At 39.6% G+C, this 25,079-nt stretch overlaps 1 protein-coding gene across 1 annotated transcript in view; it reads right to left on the minus strand.

The window, feature by feature from the left end:
- ETF1 (eukaryotic translation termination factor 1) overlaps positions 1-24,333 on the minus strand; it is a 37,234-nt gene extending 12,901 nt beyond the window's left edge. Inside the window, exons 1-4 of the mRNA XM_027856547.1 lie at positions 24,275-24,333; positions 23,984-24,087; positions 1,567-1,742; positions 768-907 (exon numbers count right to left, since the gene is read on the minus strand). Of these exons, the coding sequence (XP_027712348.1) occupies positions 768-907; positions 1,567-1,742; positions 23,984-24,069 (402 nt within the window). The 5' untranslated portion in view covers positions 24,070-24,087; positions 24,275-24,333. The remainder of the gene's footprint in view (positions 1-767; positions 908-1,566; positions 1,743-23,983; positions 24,088-24,274) is intronic.
- Positions 24,334-25,079: the final 746 nt, after the last annotated feature.

The following is a 25,079-nucleotide window of genomic DNA, read 5'->3' on the forward strand; positions in this document are numbered from 1 at the left end:
AATGAAAAAATGTATATACAAACAGAATTGATAAACAGGCATAGACAGGTCAAATGCTATCTTTTCCTACCTATCAAAGCCCATTCTAGCCCACTTTCCAAAAAAGTGGAATTGGCTGATGCCATACTGTAAATAAGTTCTTGTCTTCAGAACTGAACAATGTTAGCTCCCAAACAGATGACTACCATGATGGCAACAACTGATCAAATTGCTTTATTTCAAAGAATTTTGTTCTCATCTTTTTACTGCACTTCTTTTAAAAGCCACCTTTTCTATTCAAGGACTTAAGACTGGTTTCTATTTGGTTTTCCTGAGAATGGTTTGTCCTCCTGCTTGGCAGAAAAAGGTTAGGGTCCTCTCTTTTCAGTTTAGTCACTGAACATCTGGAGTGGTGACATTCCACTTCCTCACCAAATCGGCAAGAACAAATTGGCAACAAAGACTACTTAAAGACTAATGAATGTCCCATGAACTTCCTGTCTCCTTGTCTGCCAATCAAGGCCCCGCCTACCCCAAATATAGATACAAGATTCTTTTAGCTTTCATATAAACCCCTAAGCCATGTGGATATTGTATAAAGCAGTATTTTGCTACAGTAGTAGTATAGATTTTAGAGATAATGTGTATCAGAAATAGAATTAAAAAGTATCAGGCACAGCTACTTAAACCCTGTTCTTTCACCACTCCCCCCACCCCCAGCCCTCTCCACTGAACAAATGAATGGCTTTCTTTCAAAGCCCACGATAGAAAAATGTTTGGATTCTTACCTCTGTATGGAATTTGTTGTCACACAGATACAATGATGTATTGATTGGTTTGAAAGGTTCAAAGTCAATGTTGACTTTCTTTTCCTTTCCTTCTTCTGTCACAATTGTTCCACAGTAAACAACCAGACCATTTGGAGGTACTGTAAAAATACAATCATTTAATCCCATTGAAACCCAGTATTTTAACATTTGAGATTTGATAGGAATTTTAGCCTTTGTCCTCCCTTCAGAAGACTAGTAATCAGTCTAGGCATAGCACAAGATTAAGATTTTAAAACTTTAAGTCTATCTACATTCTGAAACTTGCTCTAAAAATGTCCAAATTTATAAGAACATGTTAACACTTGCAGTCCAATACCTTAAAAACTACTAATTAAATTAATCTCCAAAAATAATAATGCTACATTCCATGGGAATAATAATAGCACCTACCTCACAGGGTTGTTATGAGGATCAAATGAGATGACATACATACAGCACTTTTGAAAGTTTAAAGTGCTATTAAATGCTATTATTATTGTTATTATTACCACCACTAAGAAAAGGAGATGACAAGTAGCCTAGGGAAACAAGTCTGACCAAAGTACTACTGCAGCATCCTTGCTATAGAGTCCAACAAAAAACCTTGCCACGAGTGCTTTTCTATAAAGGGACACAGAATGGGAAAAAGTCATAAGAAGAATTAAATATTTTAAGTCCGTTAAGTGCATGTAGATAGAAATCACAAATGTTTTTAATGAAGGAAAGTGGTGGGGGGTGGAGGGGGAACAGGACAGAAATCATGTTATAAATAAGATACCTTTGTTATAGAGTTTGAGTCTTTGCTGTACAGATGTAATGGCTCCCAGAACTGAAAGGCGGTTTACACGAGATTTTATATTGGATGCAGTTCCAAACTCATCAGCTAACATTTTTGCCACTCGGGAAATCTGGTCTTTGGGAGGAATGATCAACGATATCATACTGGTGCCATTGCTGAGAAAGACAGAATAACATTCCTTAGAGTCCTAAATATCACATACTATTTGCATTATAATGAAAGAAAAAATAGCAGAAACTCCTAAGAGCATTTTTATCTGTACATCTTCAAGAATCCAAAGGTTTCAACACTAAGATGTTTTAGGTTGAAATTCCCATGGTCTATGCAAAGCACACAACAAAAAACTTCCCTTCTTCATCTAATTTCTAACTTTAAATGAAGCCATTTTATTTATAATTACATTTGCTTGTCTAATAAGAGGTCGAGAATATTCAGCAATATTTTTTGGGGGGGGGGGGGGTTAACCTAAGATAAATGAAGCAAAGATTCAAGACTGAAACAAAAATTATAACTTCTAATAGAAACAATTGTTAAAATCATATAATCCTTTGACCTAAACTTCCCACTGACAGGCATACACCACAAGGAGCTCAAAGATAAAAATAAAGGTCTCACACATGGCACTTTTTTGTAGCAACAAAGAATTGAGGAAACAGAGTAGATGGCCACTGACTGGAGAATGGCTATACTATATATGTATATGTAATACTGCATATATGTATGTATGTACATATGTATGTGTGTATTGGGTGTGAATATAATGGAATATTCTTACTCTAAGAAATGGATATTAAGAATTCAGAGAAGCAATGGAAGACATATAAAGGGTATATTGGGAAATGAAGGTTATAGAAAAAGAAAAGCTGTGAATAAATAAAAAAAATCCTAGTCATAGGTTTCCCTTAAGTTGGCAGTTCTCTTTCAAAGGGACTGGATACCTCTATGTTATATTTGTATATTGTATTGATTCCTGCTCCACCCCACCCCATTACAGCTTTTCTTTTTATTTTAAAATGTGCCTGAAACCAAATCTATACTAGCATACCACACTAATGTTTTATACTAGACTAATCCCATTCTTTACAAAGTCAAAGAACTGTGACCCTCACAAGACCCAATCTACAATAACAAACCAGACAGGATAAAAATCTGCCACTATCATTAGCTAGGGGGTTATTACAATAGCTATTAGTACTATTTAGACCAATCTATCCTGGAGGTACACTTATCTACTATAAGATAAATTTGATTTAAATTTAATGCTAAATACACATTCTCATCTGATTCTTAAATTTGGGGATTTGAAGCCCTTATAAATGGAGCAGGGGGAAAATAAAGGAATAAAGAAAAAGGAACACTGTCAAAAGTTCCTAATATTGCCCTAGTTACTGAGTTTACATTTTCCTTGTTAGACCAATATCCCTATTTCAAATATAAATTCCATCTACCCATACTTTACAGACAACTGGCAAGGAAAGGACTAAAAGAACAAAAATAAACAGGAAGCATGTAAAACAGGGTTAAGAGAGAAGAAAGGGAAAAAGTAGTACTAAGAAAGCAGAAGAGAATTCCATCGTATCATCTATTACATACATGGACTTGGATGTAGTATAGTTCCAACTCCATTTGCTCCTGGCCCCCTCAAACTACTATAGAGGAAAAAACAGTCTATTGTTAGTTCTATTCCCCAATATTATCAGAGCTAGGTTTCACTGTTCATCTCTCCCATTCATTTCCTTTGTGCTGAACTTGATAGAAACTTGGGCATAGCAGCTTTATTTAAGAAGAACTGAGTTAAAGTGGGTACCTAGTTCATCCTTGTCCTAAGAACTCTATGTCTTCAGGTTGCCAGGTGGCCTAAGAATGTAAAATTTCACAACACTGTTTGCTGTGTGAAAAATGAAGGTTCTATGCTAGCACTCAAAATTTAAATTTAGGCACCAAAATCTACCTAAGTTAGTTTGTTGAGGAAATTAACTAAAGCTACCACTGTAGAGGAGCCAGCTGGGTGGAACAATGGATAAAAGTGCTGGGCTTGGCATCAGGACCACTCATCTTCCTGAGTTCAATCCAGCCTCAGACACTTATAGCTGTGTGACCTGGACAGGTCACTTAACCTTGTTTTGCCTCAAGTTTCTTCATCTGTAAAACTAGCTGAAGAAGAAATGGCAAACCACTCCAGTATCCTTGCCAAGAAAACCCCAAATGGGATCACAAAGAGTCAGACACAACTAAAAAATGACTGAACAATAACCACTGTTGAGAGGAGAAAATCATTGGGATAGTGTGACAGGCCTCTGCTGCCACCCTCTGGGACAGTGAAACAAGCTCTTCTCTCCAAACCAAAGGACAGGAAACTAAGGGGAAGCTCTTAAGTGGGTCAAATGGTAGAGAACTGTATGAGCTCATTAACAATATTCCCTGCTGATTTAGACAAATTTCAGTGGTACAGCAGTCTCTAGCTGCAAGATACCACATCAAACTGTAAAATGAGGATGATTCTTTTCATCACAAATTTCATTTATAAACTTTTAAAAATCATTTTGCACCACAAATAAGAACCCATGATATGTAGCTGCTTCCAAAGACAACTTTCTTCTAAAGTAAAAGAATTCATAAGTTTTCTTGGATATAATCTAAAGAGCCCATTATCACTATTTAAATCAGCTAAAGTTTCAAATACCAGCAGACTAGAATATACTAAGACAAGTCTCTATGTTCCTCAATAGAATGTAAGCTCCTTGAAAGCAGGACTAGTTGTTTCATTTTTTTCTTTTTATCCTCAGTGCTTGCACATGGTGGGAGTTTAACAAATTCTTAATTGGAAGAAGGATTAAGACAATACTGCTCCTCAGTTTTAAACTTCACAGCAGAAACAGATGGGGAGGGGGGATTTAAAGGCAATTTGCTGATCTAGTATAGGACCACACATCAATTAAAACACATATGAAGTTCTATCTGCTGAATCCAGAGCTCAAGTTACTATCAGGAGAACTTTTATGACAAACCCAAATAACAAAGTTATTCTATGGAAAATAAAGCCTGGCTGCCCCAAACTGACATTCCCACCATGAAAAAAATGCCAAGGGAAAGACTCACACAATTATGGACTGTTAAAGTTGGAAGGAGCCTTATAGCTATTCATTTTAAAAATGAGGAAACTGTGGGACAGTGGTTAAACTATTTATTTGACATTACACAGCTGGTGAGCAGCAGAGTAGGGACTATAATCCAGGTCTACTGCCTCAATTCAATCTTCTTTCCACTACATTACAATGCATTCCTCGATAGGCTACTTGAAGAAAAAAACAAACAAACAAATGAAAACAAGAACTTCACAATAAGCATATGACAAAGTGGGTATTTCCTCCCACCAACTTAGCATAATACTATGTTGTTTAGATGAAAACTCTTTTAAGAAGCCTCCTTGGTGGTGCTGGTTGGTCTGTGCTGCAATGACTCCAAACCTCCCTTAGCCAATGATCTACCTTGGGCTGGGAGCAGACATGCAAATATCTCACAGAAGAGCTCCAAGTTCATGCCAAAATGACAAAATGCAAAAGACACTGCAGAATAATGGTCACACTAGTTTTCTCCTTCTTCTGGTTATACTTAGATGATAATACTTTTTTTACATTCTTTCACAGTTTTTAAAGCACTTTCACTTGCTTTGATCTTCTCAGTCCTATGAAGCAGACAAGACAGGTATCATGCCCATTTTAAAGAGGAGGAAATTGAGCCTCAAAAAGTTTAACTTGGAATTATCCACACTGTGAGTTGTGATGCTGGGGCCCAAGTAATGAATCATATTACTGGATTTTTTGGAATATAACTCTCACATAAATAGATCCACTTTTTAACATGAAACAAAACTTAAATCAAAGTCAACAAAAGCAAGACTAATATGGGAAAATTATTCCAAGTGACAATGAGTACAATGCAGTGATTATTTTAATTTAGTATATGTTAAATGAAGCCAAGCTGAATTGGCTTGTGTCCAACCTGCTGTCATCTCAGTGAATATATGCTTATGAATTTTATCATCAGCCTGCCTGCTATATGTAATTCTATACACACTTGTCTCCTTGTGAGGAAGGATCGTTTTATTCTTTGTGCCTGTATCCCCAGTGCCTACCATATTTCCAGGCACACAGCAGATATGCTTAATAAATAAAACTGATCAGAATTGGAAATGTTACATTTAAGATTTGTTTTTATTGTTATTTTAAAAATTGTAATACTTTTTTTGGGGGGGGGGGCCTGAGGGAGAACTAGGCCTCTCTATCTTGCTCAGCCTGGAAGTATAGTGGTCATTCACAGGCCTGACCCCACTGCTGGGGTCTGTAAAAAACATTGCTTTGACCTGTCATACTTATTAAATTCCCACAGCCTTCCATATCCACATTTTTCTAAGTTCAAATGGCCTCACTAAGTCATCCCTCACCCTAAAGTTTATTCTCTGAAGCATTCTTCCTCTGCTCCTCCTTTAACTGCCCAGTTAAAAAAAGAATAAAATGGAAGCTCTGACCTCCATTTCTGACCTGGGCACCTCTTTAGGCAGCCTAGTGCTTTCCTTGTACTCTGTTGCTAGCATTTCTATAGTGCCTGCTGTATGCCATGCACTTTGCTAAGTGCTTTACAAATATTCTCATAACAACCCTGGAAGGTAGGTGCTGTTATTCCCACTTTATAGATGAGAAAACTGTGGCAAAAAAAAGTTAAGTAATTGCCCAGAGTCACACAGCTAGTAAGTATCTGGGGCTGGACAAGAGCTTGGGTCTTCCTGATTTCCAGCCCTGATATTCTATCCAATGTGCTACCTAGCTCTCCCAGAAATGTACACTCTCAATTAGCTTCTTAGCTCAGAACTCCCAAACTTAAGCCACAATAATGTAAATTCTGAAAGACTTCAGAAGAGTGATTATGAAGCACACTTCCCACTTCTTGGCAGAAATATGATTAACTCATGGTGCAGGATGAGACTGACGTTTTCAGACATACACAATATATTGATCTGTTTTGATTGACCATACTTGTTACCAGAGAGTGCTTCTTTCTACTGGGGAAGGAGTTGGTGGGTAGTGATAGTGATGAAAAAGAAAAGGGCATCAATGAAGTATTTCTTTTAATAGAAGAAAGATGGGAACAGAAGGGGACAGATGAGGAGGGCAGTTTTGCTGTTGTAATGTTACATTTAATATACAATTTAAAATCGTACCTAATGCAAGTTCACAATTTCAAATACAAACCTCTCTCTTAAATGCCCATTTTTATTAAATTCCCAATAAAAAAGAAATCCTTTAGATGAGTATAGATGAGGAACTGCAACAATTTTTGTTTAAAAAAAGTGGGGTTTTGGGGATGGGAGTTGATAAGTTTGGGAATTATTATAAATGACTGCTGAAGGTGTCACACAAAACAAAGTGAAGCACCAAAAATAAGCCTGAGCTGGTCAGCTACAATTTCAGTGCTTTTTCTACTATACCACGTGATCTTTTTAGCAGAAATGCTTTTTAGGAGGTAGGATTTATTGAAGGACAGTAACTTACAGGATACAGAATGTAGCAGAAAGAAATCTAAGATGGCAGTAGACTGGGCAGTTAAAGGAGGAGCTGAGGAAGAATGCTTCAGAGAATAAACTTTAGGGTGAGGGATGACTTAGTGAGGCCATTTGAACTTAGAAAAATGTGGATATGGAAGGCTGTGGGAATTTAATAAGTATGACAGGTCAAAGCAATGTTTTTTACAGAAATGGCAATTTACTTCTACCACTAGACAATTTAGGTAATAAACAATATTATCAGTATATAGTATTGATCAGGCAGTCTTACACTAATTTCTCACGTTTCCAATACAGTCAAGGTAGTGAAAACACTGTATACTATATCGTGAATAGGAGAATAGGATTTACACTATACAGGATTCCTTTTTAGAAAAAGCTCATACTTAATAGTACGATAATTTAAGTCCTAACCTATTACCAAGTGGCTACTAAGTTTGAATCACTATCACAACGTTACTAGAAGGTAGAGACAGTTAAATGTTAAATGAATATACACTTAGCTTGTTAACATTTTGGTAAGATATGGAGAGTATTTTAGTCTTCATAAAATCTAACAAATCCCAAACTCTAAAGCTAATTTTGTAACACTAACTTTAAAGAATGTCTTTATGCAGCACTGTTTTATCTCTGCTACAGATTTCATCAATATTTTTCCACTGAAAAAACTCACTTTGCACATTATTCAGTTCTAGGATATCTAGTCCAGAATAAAAATTCAAGATCTTTACAAAATCAAAGATTATTTTTTAAATGTGTAGAGAAATTAAAAAAAAAAACTTTCATTTTGTGATACCTGATAATTCTCGTAAATTTAGTTTTATTGCACACAGAAAACAGACAAGATTAACATCAATACTTCCTGAAGGCAGTTCTTACAAAGTTGTTAGACCAGTTTGTGTAAACATAGAAAGAAACTCCGGAAGCTAAAATTTTCATGTTACAGCTCTGAACCTCTAAGGGGAAAATGAGAAATGAGATATGTAGTTGGCAACACTAGCAAACTGCAAACCTTTCAACATATTCATAGAGCTCCCTCCCATTCAAGAGATGATAATGAATCATGCAGTAGAGCAGTTGTTGTGAAAACTAAGAGACATGAAACAACAATATGCCCTGCAAAGTTCTAAACATAATAAATGTCTTTACTCCCAAGATCGCTAGTTGTTCATGTTCAAGGGGAATGATTCCATTCGATCTTTACTCAAAAGTCGTACCCCTCTGGTGGCAGCTAGGTGGCGCAGTGGATAGAGTACCTGCTCTGTAATCAAATCGGGCTTCAGACCCTTCACACATTAGCAGAATGACCCTGGGAAGTCACTTAACCCCCAATGCCTCCCCCCCTCCAAAAAGCCACTCTGGGAGACTGACTTCAAAACAATATAAGATTAAAAAGCTTTGCATAATCAGTGAAATAAGCAGAACAGGGAAAAGTAAGTTCACAGATTTGAATACTAAAATTATAAATTAAATTATAAATCATCTAGCTCAACCCCTTCATTTTACAAAATAGGAAATTGAGGCTCAGAGATATTAAATGACTTGCCCGAGGTAGTAAATGGGAGAATTAGGACTTGGGTTCTCCAAGTCCAAATCCATTACTCTTTCCACCACACTATACTGCCTATAAAATTTTCCACCAAGTAGCTTTGGTAAAGGTCCAACATTCCAGATAAAGACACAGATATGACACAAAACCCATATCCATAGTCAATGGATAGGAACAGTTTTCAATAGAATAAATGAAAATTCTTAAATAGTCACATGAAAAAATGCTTTGACTCAACAATGAGGGAACTTACAAATTAAAATAATTCAGATGTTTTTACCTGTCATATTGGCAAAGATAACTGACAAAGATTTTTAAAAATGGAAAGTGTTTGAGAAGCATCAGGAAGACTGTTGCACTAATGCTGCACTGGTAGAACCGTGAAGTGGTCCAACTATTCTGAAAACAATTTGGAATTATGAGACAAAAGTCATTAAACTACCTGTTACTGAGGTTAATTTTGGCCAAAAAAAGAAAAGGTCCCATATATGCCAAAATATCCACAGCAACATTTTGTTAAGAAAGCAGAACTAAGGGAATATACACAGTTATTATGATAATTTAAGCAAAGACAACACTAAAAAGTACATGAATTCAAGATTAATTTTAGTGACCAATTTTGGTTCTTCTCCTACCCCCTACAAGGATGAAACAATTTTCCTCTTTTTGTCAGATGGGAGGATATTGTGGGGGAAAATCTGGAAACGAAGAATATATGTAAAGTTTTCAGACACAACAGCTAAAGCTACTCTTGTCATAAAGGAAGACTTCTATTGGGTAAATGGGAATAATAATATATAAGGGGACAGAAAATACAACCTGAGAGAAACAAGGAAGACAGTAAGGTAATGAAGGAATTTCCTAATAATCAGAGCTGTACCACACTGGAATGGGCTGCTTCAGAAACCAGTGAGACTGTCCAGGGTAGCCAGATGGTACAGTGGATAGAGCACAGGCCCTGGAGTAAGGAGGACCCACGTTCGATTTCATCCTCAGACACTTACTAGCAGTGTGGTCTTGAGCAAGTCACTTAACCCTGACTGCCTCCCCAAAAAGGCCAGAAAAAGAAAAAGAAAAAGCAACTAGTGAGATTGTCCAGTCACTTTAAATGGAGGTTGAATGACAGCTGTTGAGTGTGTTGTAAAGAGTGTTTATGCTTTAGGTATGAGTTTGCATTCATAATTTGAAGTTGTAGCTGATCTCTAAGGTATGTTCAACTATGAAATCTATAAATCTAAACAAATCTCTCTCACACACACATACACAGGCACGGTTTATAGCATGAAGGAAACAGAAGCATGTTTAGGATAAAACAGAGTAAGAAACTTGCTGTTTGCAAAGGAATATATATTTCATGTGGGAAATGTATGACTTGTTAGAGATGGTCATAAGGATGAAGAGAAATCCGTAAAAGATTAACCACCTAAGTGGAAGAGATGACTGATAGCCTATCAGACAAATACAAGCAGTTTAATGCTAAGGAATTTGGGATTTATCACAGAAGCAGGAGTAAGCAGGGACCTCAGAGATAATCTTGTACCTGAATAAGAACCCTCCTCCCTCTCCTCTAGGGTAGCACAGAAGCACTTATGTGGATTTAAAGGGACTTGGGTCCAAATCTCAACTCTAATTACCAATATGACCTTGGGACAAGTCATTTAATCTTTCTGGGTCTCACTTTCCTCATCTGTAAAGGGGAAATTAGATTAAACCACCTCTAAGCTTCCCACTAACACTAAATAATCTATGAACTTTTATAAGTGGCCAATTGGCCTTTGCTAAGACCACTGATAATGGGAAACACAGTACTTTATCAGGCAGTTCATTCCACTTCAGGAAAAATCTAATCAGAAAGGTTTCCCTCTTAAACTGAGCCTAAAGATACCCCTCTCCCTCTTTTTTTGGGGGGGGGGGGTGTTGCAAGTTCTACATATTCCTTTCTTTAAATTTTAAAAAATTTATTGATAAACAATTTTTAACATTTTTTAAAAAAATTCTGAATTCCAAATTCTTTTCCTCCCCTCCCTGAGATGGTAAGCAATCTGACATAGGTTAAAGATACGCAATAATGTAAAACATGTTTCCATATTAGTCATTTTGTGGAATAAAACTAGAACAAGAGAGAGAGAGAGAGAGGGAGAAAGGAAAGAATGAAGAAAGGAAAAAAACAGTATGCTTCCATCTGCATTCAGTTCTTTCTCTGGAGGCAGATAGTATTTTTCATAAGTCCTTTGGAACTGTCTTGGATCATTATATTGCTGAGAAGAGCTAAGTCATTCACAGTTGCTCATACAATGTTGCTGTTACTGTGTACAATGTTCTCCCGATTCTGCTCACTTCATTCGCCATTAGTTCACTTAAGTATTTCCAGTCTACACGTTTCCAGTTCTGCCATGTGAGGATAAGCAGTAATAAGTCTAATTCTTCTTCCATATTTCAGCCCTTCAAATATTTGAGCTATCAAATCTGAAGTCCTTTTCTTCAAGCTAAGCATCCTCAGTTCATTCAATAAATCTTTTTATGGCATGGTCTTTCCAGTCTCTTTTGGATATGCTCCAATATTTAAAACATTCTTCCTTAATGTGGCACTCAGAACCAAATACAACACTCCAGATGTGGAGTGACTAACATTATAACCTTTTTTAACATAGCCTAAGATTGCATCAAGTTTTGTGGATGCCTTGTCATATTGTTGACTCAGTGAATTTACTAAAATTCCCAGATCTTTTCCACAGAAATTGTCTAGCCATACTTCTCTCCCCATCCTATACGTGTCAAATTGATTTCTGAACCAGCTGAATGACTTCGAGTCAACTGCATGTTTGATAAGCATACCATCTATGCCTTGACCGTCACTGATTAAAAAAAAAATGATCAATATGGCATAATCTATTCTTTAACGAAGTCATGTTGGCTCTATTTCACTATCAATGTTCAGAAATTTTTAGCTAGACAGATGAAATAGCTCTTGGATAACAAGATGTGAAGGAATACTGAATAGTCTGTTCTATCCCCCCCATTCAGGATCTAAGGCAGAACCATACTAAAGCCACCTCAGACAGCTTCTCATAGAAAATCCCACAATTTCACAAACTGCCAGGCTCTCTCACAAGAACCCATGATTATTTCACTAGGCTGTGGCAACCCAAAGAAGCTGAATTCTTACCATGTAAAATGCTACAAAGACTAACTCCACTGCTTCCTTCCAAACCTGTTCTGTCTAGATTAGGACCTCTTAAAACTTGAGCCTTAATTCATAATGGATTGAGCCATATGCCACTAATCTTCATTTAGGAGTGAAACACTGTAAAGAATGACTACACAAGTTTTAGAGGTCTGTTTCTGCCCCATTTTCTTAACTGAATTGTTGTTCATCCTTCATTTTCGAAGAGGATCAATGATACCATCGGGCAATGACTCATGTATGAACTGGATTTAAGTGACAGAGTTGGGATGACTTTGCACAACTCCACTTCACCTTAATGCATTAAAGTGCTGGGAGAGTATCTGTATTTTAGGGGGATGATTACATCTATCATAAGCCCTCATATCAAATTTACAGTTCTTATTTTCTTTTCTTTTTTTTTGGCTAGGCAATGGGGTTAAGTGACTTGCCCAAGGTCACACAGCTAGTGTTATGTGTCTGAGGCAGAATTTGAACTCAGGTCCTCCTGAATCCAGGGCTGGTGCTCTATCCACTACACCACCTAGCTGCCCCAAGTACTTATTTTCTTATTCAAGTTTTGATCAACATGAAGATTCTCATCCAGGTGGGGGTGAGGGCAAAGGTTTGCCCTCACCTCCACCTTGCCCCAAGGGTATAGGCTGGATAAAAGAAACATTTGATAGCATAGCCAGTATTAGTAAAAAGGAAAACAAGAGTTACATTACTTGATATCAAATACCTGGGGTAGGAGGGAGAAAGAGAAAGAATGTCTCGAGGTTAAACAGGACCAAGGGGGTTTGGGGCAGAGAATGAAGGAATTAGTGTTTTGGGTTTGTTTTTGTTTTGGTTTGGTTTTTTTTTTTGGAGGTGGGGATGGGGCTGAGGTGGAGAAGAGGATAGTAACAAAGTCATACATGAGAAAATTAGCAGAACCTCTAGAGACACACCCAAAAAGTATAATGGACAAATCTTGAAAGGGTAGAAATTTCCTAGATAAACTTTACTAAGGCAGAAATTACAGAGATTATCAGAATCCTCTGAAGACAAGTATCAAATTAGTCAACACCAATTTTATCCTTCCCTTTTCTTTTACTAAGATTTAAGAGCTTTCATCTTTGATTTATGGCCAGGTTCCAAAATTTTGACATAGGCCAGGAGCAGATGCTCATCAGCTGACAATCAACTACTTCTAATAGGACAGTGATCTGAACTCAGTTTGTACTCCTGCCATGTGCCAGAAAACCCAATTTCTCACCCTTAACTGATATACTAGAAATCTGTGACAGTTCTCCCTATCTACATCTCTCTTTAGATAGGAACTGTGACTGGATTTGTGATTTCACTGGGGCAGGGAACTTCCAGATAAGAACATTCCCTCTACCAATCCAGGCCTACACTTTCTCTGCAACCTATCAGAGTATTGCCTAGAGTTTTAAGAGAGAGGTTAAGTGACTTAGTTGCCCAGGGTCAGTATGTATCATAGGTAGAACTTGAACCTCAAAACTTCTTGCAGAGCTCTCAGATCTACTATGCCAAACTGTTTCTCCTCTACAGCATGGCTTCTAAAAACCTGGAATCCTTGACCTTGGGTGGTGGTGGTGGTTTTTTTTTTTTTAATCAACGTATTTCAACATTGATTTCCTTTGCAATGCTATGTATTTTATGCAATTGGAAACATTTTGGAAGGAGTCCATAGGCTTCATCAAAGGGTCCATGATACAAAAAATGTTAAGACTCCTGCTCTAGAGAAGGGCTAGAAAATCCCGTCAATCCCCCTAGAAGGGAGAGGGGGAAAAGCTAACAAAATATATATACCAATAGTATAAGTGCAGCTGACATACAATTGCTGCATGACTTAACTGCTTCCAATTTATCTTACTAAGACTTCAAATATCCATCCTATTGCCAAATAATCTTATTCAATAACACTTTCTTCAATGTTCTTTTCCACTGCTCCCTAGCTTTCTAAGGCTCTATTCATTCTCGTCTTGCTCCAATTTCCTCAAAGACAGAATAGGACAAAAGTCAGGACAATATGTTCATGATCTCCATGTAGCCAGGCACCCCAGAATTATACTGCTATATTAAAATAATGCGGCTTACCCATAAACAAGGAGTTTCTCAATGACTAAGGTTAAATAGTATACTCACCAGAGATTAACTAGTAGCTTTTCCTAGCCTTGTCTACTTTTAAAATAACATACTACACTATAGGAGGTAACAACAGAAGAGACATGAATCTACAAAATACTTTTTGTTTGGAGAGGTTTTGGGCGAACAAAGACAAAGTTGATTTCTGTGCTCAACTTCATAATCTCTACATGTCTGGAACATTTAATTCTGGGGGGGGGGTGTCTAATTTTCCAAATGGAAATATAGGGACCCCAGAAGGTTATAGTAATTCATACCTGTGACCTTTAAGGTCAGAAATGGCAATTCCATTGAGACAGGAACAAGTCTTTTTGATAGTATGAAGGTAAAACAGTTAGCGAGGAAAGCTGGGGGTGGGGCTTATGTATGTAATTGGAATAAAATGGTCCCAAAATTTTTGGCAGAAAGGTTGGGAACCATCATTTTTTCTATCTTGTTTCTCACAAGTATTAGAATTGCACTAACACCCAACACTACAATGAATACACCCACTAGTGTATGCCTTTCTAGAGTTCTAGCCATTTACTCTAATTGTTTTTTAAAGACAAGAGAACAAATTTCATAAAATGGTATTAGTGGACTATTCCACCAAAATGGAGCAAGTCAGAAAAATACCTAAGGTGTTCTCAGTGCTGCACTAAACCACCAAGTAGAAGAAATCATCAGCACCAAGGAATTCCACAACACTGATTCATCAAATTCCATGTTATCAGGATCCCCTTCACTGAAGCAAACAAGTAATGCTGAACACAGTAACAACATAAAGACGCCGAATATACATTTCCCAACTATTACATAAGAGTAACTAAAGACTAATTATATAGTTCTTGTTAATTTGCTGTCTTTAAACAAATTTCCTACCCAGGTACTATGACAATTACCTCACTAGCGATACTCATTAAAAACAATCAACCTGCAGTACAAAAATATTTATAGCAGTTCTTTCTGTGGACAAAGAACTGGAAACTGAGGGTGTAACCCAACAACTGGGGAATTGCTGAACAAGTTACAGTACATGAATACAATGGAATACTCCTGTGCCGTAAGAAATGATAAAGGGAAAGTTTCAGAGAAACCTGGCAACACTTGTATTAACTGATGCAGAGTGAATAGAACCAGAAGAACAATTTACATAACAACACTATTGTGAAGAGAAGCAACTTAGAAAGACTTAAAATCAACACAATGACTAACCATAATTCCAGGACTCATGACAAAACATACTGCTCACTGCCTGTCAGAAAGTGGACTCACAATGCAGATAGAGACACTTTTTCAGACATGATCAATGCAAGAGTTTGACTTGCTTGACCATAAGTTTGCAATGAGAGGTTTGTTTTTCTTGCTTCTTCAATTGGGGGAGAAGGAAGTAAGGTGGGAAGACTAGAAAGCAGATCTTCCCTTGAAAACATGATCTAATTAAATTTTTTTTTTTAAATCAACCAGCTCAATATGCAAGCTTCTCCCTTTTATACACAGATTAGGCTTCCAGACTTCATTCCTGTTTTTCTTTTATCTTTGATTTTAGGTCCCAAAACACCAGATCTTTCTATTAAGATGCAAAGCTTCTTTGACTATAGTGCTCCTTTCTGTAAAGAGTGGGGGAGGAGAGATTGTTCCTATCAAGCATGAGACAGAGATACTCATGTCCTTAGAAAGTTAGCTCCTTAAACTTGATTTAAATGATGTTAGGCTCAGTCAAATCTCTCTCTTTGTGGTTCCTTTCTGAAAACTCACCCTGTTCCTATAGTAGTTATGAAGGCCAGAAGATGCTACCAAAATAGCCCAAGAGAGAAAATAAAAATTCTTTGGGTAAAAAAGCACCATCTGGGGAAGCTAGGTGGTGCAATGGATAGAGCACCAGCCCTGGAGTCAGACCCAAGTTCAAATCTGGCCTCAGAAATTTACTAGCTGTGGGACTCTGGGCAAATTACTTAACCCCGATTGTCTCCCTCCAAAAAAACATCATCTGAGAAATCATTACACTTTGAGGGTCACTGGAAGCACACTGCATTTGATTCACTGGCAACCACGTGATGAGTCTTTCATGGTATGTCAAGCCTATTTTATTAACAGAAACTAAGAGGGCACAAACGTGCAAGAGTCCTGCAATATTTCAATACCCTGACAGCACACCAACTCTCACCCAACAAAGCTTTTATATCTAATTTTAGGCCAACTGGCCTTTTACCAAGAATGGATTTCAATTATAATCTCAGAGCTGCAAATCAGTTACAGTTCCAGGCCATTCATTGTAACAAGGCTATTTCCAGAGTTTTATATTAACAAAATAGAACTGTAATTCTGTGGCACTGGGAAAGAAAGAGGCAGAAACGTTAATTTAGAATTAACGATGGGTGCACAAATTTAATGACTGATTTCTTCTAGGGAAATAAGTTCAAATTGAAACATTTATCTAGTCCTTCCCATGAATAAGGCACTGACATTAAGTGATAGGGATACAAACAGTTCCAGCCCCACAAAAGTTTCCAGTTTACTGGAAAAAGCAGAGTAGTATTTGCGAACTATAGCAGGAAAATTTTATTCTAAAACTTTACCTTTGGTATCCATTAAGCCTAGATCAGGCAGTTTGATTCTATGATTTTTAAAGTCATTTTATCCTTTATGGAATCCCCCAGTAGACTGTCCCACTTTACCTACCGTGTGCCAATCACACCTACCTTACCTAGTAGATGAACTACAGTACACAAATTTATGAAAAGATTAGTTGGCAGGGTGTGTGGAGAGAGGGAGCACAGAGTCTAAAGTCAGCAGGTGCTTCCTCCCAGTGGCTGCCCCTTTATCTCTTATGGCTGGCGTAGTAGGATGGAAAAAGCACTAGATTTGGATCAGAGAATCTGGATTAAGATCCTACCTAGTTCTGCTACTTCCTACCTCTGTGACTCTGGATAAATCAAATACCCTACCCCACCCCACTGGCCATCAATTTCCTCATCCATGGAATGAAGGAATTTTAGTACATGGCCTCAGAGGTTCCTTCCAGATCTAAATCTGGAAAATGAAGCCTCTTTCACCCTAAATCTCAATTAGTTCTGCATTCGACATACTGGACGTCGTCAGGTGAGAAAGGAAAAGGGAGGAGTGGCTCACATGGACACCAAGTATGGCAGGGCCTTACAGCCTCAAAAAGTTATAACTGACACCCACAAGGGCATTCTTATCCATAGCCTAAATTCCCTTCAACAGTGGAAGCAAAAGGCTGCTGCTTTAGGGCCACATACACTTTAGGAGACCCCCAGTGCCAGGGAAGATAACTCTCAAACGAAGTTCTATGAGAGCAGAAATCTCGTGACCATAGCTATGCTAGGGTTGACTCAGACCTCTTCAAGCCATGGAGACCTGTTCCAGAATCTGAGTAAGCAGAAGAGGCAGACATACGATAGTAATAATACTGAATTTGGAGTCAGAGCACGGCGCAGGGGAAATAGTGCCAAATTTGGGGCCAGAGAAGTTGAGGATTCAAATCCTGGCTGCTTTTTTTTTTAAACCTATTTGTGGGACTTTGGGCAAGTCAACTAACTTCTCTCAACATTTTCTCCCTCATTTAATTCTGAAAAGGGTTTTGACAGATGATGTCCAGATACTCTCCTTCCCCCCACCCCCAACAAACAGAGTCCCTGACTTAGGTTCTGCTACTTATTACACATGTACCTGTTTCCTCTCTGGGCCAGAGTTCTGTCTGTGAAAAAAAATTTAAGGTCCCACCTCAGCTCTAAACACCACACCCATTGCCTGTAAGTAGTTCAAAACATCTCCTCCCAAGAAAACTTTTGAAATTAACCTTGATCACTGATTTACACTGTAACTCATTTTTTCTATATTATTTTGCCCTTATAGTTATTATATTCAAATACTTTGTGCTATATCTCTCCTGAATTAATTACAATTTCCCTGAGAGATTACATTACATATTCCTATAAAAATATCTGGGATTTTATATACCAAAGGCATGAAATATCTTGGTAAACATAACTTGGATACTCTTAATTTTTATATCCCTGGATCTCAACCCTTGGAAATGATCTTTACCAGTCACAAGAGTTTGTACAGTAACAGGAAATGCCACTGAACTGCCTGCTAATCTCTTTAGGGCTCAGCTCAGACGGTACCTATTCCATGAAACCTTCCCAGACATCTTACCTCCCAATCTACTTGGGCTAGAAGAAAAAAAGATGTTTTGGTACAAAGGAAAGAAAATTTTCTAAACAGACTTAGGCAAGTCTTCAAAATATGTCTAAAAAGCATAAGCCAAGACAGAAAGATCTTCAGTAAAGACATCAGAAAATGTAAGAGTGGGAAACCCACTTAGGTGAAGCTATGTTATGTTATGGGCAATAGCAGATTCAGAAGGAAGACAAGAGGTTTTATCTTCCCTGTCTGGAATTATCACTTCAACAAGAGAGGACCAAGATGGTTCTGTTGCAAATTTGCACAGTTCCAAGTATCCTAACATTCAAACATCTGCCAAGCACTCACTGGACACACTGTGTTGTACTAGGCACTGTAATGTATACCCAACAGATCAAAGAAATAAGACCTCTAGAGATAAGGGTCCAAAGCTGTGGAAGCCCCAACCTACTGTGAACTCTGCCCTAAATGGTATGCTAATTAGGCACTCCCATTAATCTGGGAGTTATGTCCAGAGCAAGCCTCTCTTAAGTATGTTATTGCTACAATGAGAAATCTGTAAGAGTGAAAATTCAGAGAAGAATCTTCATTAGATTCTGTGCACAAACACCACCATACTGTACTAACACATTGTTTGTTGGGAACAATATTGTGGAAAGTTAGCAAGGTTTAAGAAAGTACACTACCATTCTCTCACCAACACAACCTTCTTTTTTGTCTCTTCTTTCCTCCCCTTCCTTTTACTTTGCTTTTTCTCTCCAGTTTTTCCCTTTCCCCTGGCTTTTCTTAGAATTGCTTACAGTATCCATAGATACTGCTGAAAGATGTTCAAATCCCCAAATTGCAATCTCTTTGGGTGAGCTTCCACAAGTATTTATTTTTCAATACCAGATACCTGAGTTTATAAGAGCATTTGCTCACGACTAGTACATGCTTTCAGATGTTGCATTACTCTCATTTTTTATGATATTTTAAAAATATTTTCATCCATATTTTCTAATCTCCACTTATGTCTCACTCCAATACCTTACTGTGGTGTGGAGGTAACCCCGGATTTTCAAAGATTATGTTAGTAAAGTTCAACTCCAGCAGGGCCTATACTAAGCTGGAAAGAATTTGGAAAATATAGGTGAAGAAATATTGAAATACATTCTCTTATTCACCATCTGGACTTCACTCTCACTGAGCCTGCTAGCTGGATCATAAATGTTTCGGGCACCAATTAGAATAACATAAGGTGTTATCACATTTAACTATTATGTGCACTCTCAAAAGGAGGGTGAAATAAAATGAAGTACTATACATATACATATCAGCATTTTCTCCTTATTGAAGCAAGGGTGCAACTACTGACCAATGACCAACTTCAAGGCACAAAAGCAGGTTTTAATTTATTTAAAACAAGAGTTTAATCACTAAACACTAAGCAACTAAGGCTTGACTAAAAATATCAGTAGGCTCACAAAATAAATGTTTTCAGCTTCAAACAATATTCTGTTGGGTAATTTCAATTTGTCACAGATAAGAGTCTAAGTGTATATTAATTTTAGTTAAAAGCTGAAATCTGGAAGAAAATTTTAAGCTGTAAAAGCAAATGCATTAAAAATGGATCAAATTTCACAATTTTTACAAAATGTACTTACAGGTTTTCAAACTCTGGGCATGAGTAAGAGAGAACAACTACTTTTCCATCTATTATGTTTTGGACCCAGTTATAAAGCCTTGAGGTAAACAAGGCCCAGTTGAATATATGTGAGAAATAGCAATGGCAGATAAAATGATTTAGGATAAGTATCTCTGAATCTCCAGACAACTTCTCAGAATGGGGCCTGATCTGGATTCTGCACTATATAATTGGTGATGTCAGGAACAATCTCTGATTACCATTTCCCTAATACTGCGGAGCAACTATAATATAAAGAACATAATAAAAGTGGTACAATCCAAAGCAAACAAAACTTTTATTTAGAAAGGACATCTATATTACATTTAGCTGCTTATGCTCAGGTCTTCATGACTATAACTGCAGCATTCAATAAGCTATTCCTTGCTGGCTTTTTTCCTGCAAATAAAATTTTAAAGTAGTTTTATTATAAGCTAAGTATCAGGACTGTGGAAAGCTCCTTGAATGACAGATCTATTAAGCCACCTCAGAGAACGGAGGGTCTGACTCTGGATTCTTGACGTATGTACCTGTGTGGTGCATGTGCTAGCAGTTCCTCCCTATCTAGTGAGACAGACTGCAAGACTGCCACCCGAGGCTCAGCCTGGCTCTTTCCCAGGTTGGCTGCAAACAGATGAATTTTTTAACCACAGCAGTTTTTATGAGCCACGATCTAGGATATGGATCCTTGAAGTATTGAAAATCCATTCATCTAAGGCTCATTTTGCTCCTTATACAGACACGGTTCATCTAAAATATACACATAGGTGGGTCAATTCTACAAGCTGGGTCACTATGGTTTCTAGATTTTAACTGGCCATAGCTCTCTGCCTTGCCAGGCTATTTTTCCTGTGGCTTCTTTTTTCAGCCAGTTTATACCTGTGTCATGTCATGTGGTTATCTACAAACCGACTATCTGAAGTTCAAACTTACAGCAGTACATTATACTGAGACTGAAGTTAAAGTTAATTAAAAAAAAACCCGCTATGGATTAATGTGTCAAATATTCAACAGAAATGAAAACATCAAACGTAAAATACAAGCAATTGGCTTTCTTTCTTTCTTAATTTCCAGAACATTTCTATTCACCTACCATTAATTTCATGATGTTTCTTTCCATTAAAACCATTTGTATATGGTTTCAATTTACGCTTGACATTAATTCTTGTCCCAAATACAGTGGCAAATCTCAATTCATCTGTCATCTCTTATGAGTTGATTAGAATTATCCTAGGAACTTTTAACCTTTAGGCAAAGAAGGCAAGGTATTTCTCAAGGTTAGATACTTACCTCTGCAAATATTACTCAAAAAAATCTCTTACTTTAGGGGTATCTAGCCAATGACACAAAAGATAATTTTAACATTCTCCTGAAGAAATGAGTATCTACAATCAAATATCAGAAATCAAAGAGAAACAACTCTCAAGTCTTCTAATATCCAGCAAAGTCAAAGATTTTACACTCTGTTGTGTCAAAGTAAGCCTAAATTCTAGATGTATGAAGAAAAAGGCATCAAGTCAAATTGTTATTTTCGGGGTTGGGGAGGGTGGGGTGGTCACCTGGACATTTTGATAAGTCAGTTAACTCTCCCTATGACCTAGAAAGGCAACACTTAGTATTCACATGTTCTATTCCAAACCACCAAATCTGTTTTTTTTTGCTTTTGCCTAGGCAATGGGATTAAGCAACTTGCCCAGGGTCACACAGCTAGTAAGTGTTATGTGTCTGAGGCCACATTTGAACTCAGGTCCTCTTGGATCCAGGACCGATACTCTATACACTGAGTCACCAAGCTGCCCCACCCCCTCCACCAAGTCTTTGAATAGTTATGTCTAATTTCTGGACTCTCCCCTTTGTCGCTCAGGTATTTCATACTCATCTTAAACCCTTTTCCAACCATGAAGCATCTCAGGTATTTTATTGATTTTGCCCTGATCCGAAAACCTCATTTGTTGAAAAGGCTATTCATATTATACATTTTACTAATTATACTACAGATAAACACTTCCTACCTCTCGTACTCTAAGTTTAAAAAGAGGGGATATTTACAATCTATAAAAAAAGTTTTAAGGTAGTTGAATGACATTCCTAGAAACAAATTTAAGAACTGACAACAAGCAGAAAGTGATCTAAACGAATCTTGCTAAGTCAAGTTACATTATTCAGAAGACAGGAAAATGACAGCAGTGAAGTGACTTTCTGGTTGCCTTCAAACCAGGTAAAAAGTTTAAACCAGTGTATTTAGGAAGCAAATAGGCTGAAATACATTGTTGTCTAAACTGTGAAGACTAAGTGAACCTACAAGCCAAATGCAGCTTTAACCTTTCTCAATGAAAACAGCTCTGAAACCAAGAGATTTCTTAAAATATTGGTTAAGGCCCATCAGTTAAAAGTAAATTCCAATATAAGGAAAGAATTAACACAATCCTTAGCATTAACCGAATGGGTGTTTATTAAAAGAGCCTAATAAATGGAGAATAATTTACTTTTTTACCTACCCTGGAATTATCATTTCGTGTAGAATTACTTTAAAACCATAACTAATCTTGAACAGTCAATGAAATTCAAAGATGTGAAATCAAACTAGTAAATAACAAACAATGATCTAGTTACCTAATATTCCCAGTTCCTCTAACTCTTGCCCCCAATTTCTTTTACAACAAGAAGAAAAAGAAACAAAAAACAAAAGCATGACAGTTAACCACTTTATCAGGACTAAATTTCAAAAGCTTCATTCTGACATGACCATAGGTTTTTGCCGAAACTAAAAACAAAGTTTAACACAAAGATATTTTTGCAGGCCTTGGGTCCTTAGTATGTTCCTACTTCATAAAAGACCACCAAGAAGGGAAAATGTGGACACAAGACAGAATGCCTAGAGAATACAGACAGCACTGGAGCAGTGCTGGGAACCACAACTTTTAATTCCTGCTCCAAAACTATCTTTCCATATGTCTGTGGTCAAGCTACTATTCCAAAAATGTTGATACATATAACACTGGATACGTACATAAAAATACGTAACATGCTTCAAAGAATTATCACCTTCACCCCTTGCAAAAGTTCTTTTACAACTAAGAAAGAAATGAGACACTGAAGAAACCTTTACAAATTGTGCTCTGAAAAAAAGGATACCAGCTTTTAAATCAAATACACTCCTATTCCCATTCTCCCAGGAAAACTCAACAACTCTCTTCTTCCTACCAAATTTCACGAAGTAAACGTTCAAAACCCACTCAAACCTATATTCAATCTGTTTTAAAACAAGAGCATTCTGAAGTTGGTTACATCCATTCTGTTACCAATGCCAACCCCAAACTCTACAGGGATAGTTTTAGTAGGACCCAACTGTACGGTATTTTCATTAGACACAGCGTCTAACAAAATCTCTGAGCCCCTTTAAAAACATATTCGCCAAACCCCCCCCTTTTTTTGGTCTTTTTCCATCTTTCTTTCTACCACCTAGGAGCTCCTGCGAAGCAGCTGGAAGCAGCACCTCAAAGCTTCCCGGGGTGGGGGGTGGGGAAAGCCTTCCCCCAAACACTATTGCAACTTCAGCCCCTGCCAGGTCGCCCAAGGTCGGCAGCCCCCCGGCAGGGGATGGGGGGCAGGGGGAGGCCTGAGGCTCCCCCCGGAGTTAGCTGCTCCTTACAGCCCCGACCCAACTTCACTTTTCTCCCAGGTCTCGTCAAAATGGCCTCCCCATCTGGGCTCCCGAGGCTTCAGAGCGTGAAGGGAAAAGGGGAGATGGGGTGAGAGTGGAGGAAAGGCGAAGGCAGGGAGGCGCTCCCCCCACCCCCCGGGGGGCCGTCAGGGCCCCCATCCCCGAGGCCGGCCGAGTTCTGGGGGCCGAGGGAGGCAAGGAGGGGGCCCAGGTTGGTAGGGCAGGAAATGGGGGGGTCGGCGCCCCGGACGGGCCGGAAGGAGGGAAGAGGTGGACGCCGGGGCGGCCGGGCCGTGGAGAGGCCCACGCTGGGGGCCCCACCCAGAGGCGGCCCCCGGGGCCGGCCAAGTCCTTTTGGGCCGGGCTCCCCGCAGCCGGCCATGCGGCGCGGGGAAGACTAGGCCGGCTCTCTCAAGGGGGGTCTCAGAGCGAGGCGGGCGGGGGGTGGGGGGAGGGTCCCGGGATCCCCGGGCGCGGCGCGGCGCGGCGCTCACCCGCGGGCCGCTTCCAGGCTCTTGATGAGCTTCTTGATCTTCCAGATCTCTACGTTCCTGTCGGCAGCGCTGGGATCGTCAGCCATCTTCTCGCCTCCTCCTCCCTAGAGTGGCCCGGCGGGGCCCGGAGACACCAAGACCACAGAGTTAGCGCCGCCGCCGGGGCAGAGCGGCCCCCTTCCCCGCTGCCCCCGAGCGGCCCTTCTGTTCCCCCGGCCCCCCCCCCAAAGCCGCCTGTACCCCGCGGCCCCAGTCACTCCGGTTCCTCTTCCCGCCCCCCCCAGCCCTCACCTAAGGGCCCAGTCCCGGGTGGCAGCGGCTCCTCCCCGGCGGCGGCGGCGGCTCCGCGGCGGCGGCGGCGGCAGCGGCGGCGGCTCTGACGTAGGACACCGGCTCCCTCTCTCCAGGCAGCTGCATGTGTTGCAATCCGCTCACATGGGGCCTGTGACATCACTTCCGCAGCAAGAGACTGGGTGCGGAGGGGGGCAGCGGCAAGAGGAAAGGGGGAGGGGTTGGAGGAACTCGGGCGCGCGCTGCTGCGCTCCATTGGCTCATCGCGCGGCCGCTAACAACGGGCCTGGTGATTGGTCGCAGTCGGGGCCGCGCTGCCTTGTGAGGTAGGTCTTGGGGGTTGAGGCGAGGGGAGAGAGCTACCACCTCTTCCGGGGCGTGGAAGCCGGAGTGAAAAAGAATCTGTGTCTGAGACTCTCGCGAGCTTTCGATCAGTGCCGCGTCAGGACAGGGAGGAGTTGGTACTTAGAGGGCAATGCATGGTGGTCCTAGGTGGCAGCGTCTGCTTCTCTCCGGATTTCCAGGGAGTGGGATCCCCATGGCACGGCTCGAGCGTCCTCCGGGGATCGACGGGGTTGGTTGGCCGCAGCTCGCTCCCCGGCTGAGCCATTAGGCTACGGGCGCCGCCTTGCGCGCCGGGAATGGCGCCTTGCAGGCCTGGGACGAAAGCGCTTCTGGCCGCCTCGGTGACGTCGCCCCCGGGCTCCGTGACGTCACGGCCTCTGGCTCTAGAGTGAGGGACTGGTGGAATTTGGGTCTGGGACCTCATAGGTCAGGCAAATGGGAAGTGCTGGGGTCAGGGTGC

This window comes from Vombatus ursinus, unplaced genomic scaffold (assembly GCF_900497805.2).
Source record: "Vombatus ursinus unplaced genomic scaffold, bare-nosed wombat genome assembly UNPS02011572.1, whole genome shotgun sequence".
Classification (NCBI taxonomy): domain Eukaryota; kingdom Metazoa; phylum Chordata; class Mammalia; order Diprotodontia; family Vombatidae; genus Vombatus; species Vombatus ursinus.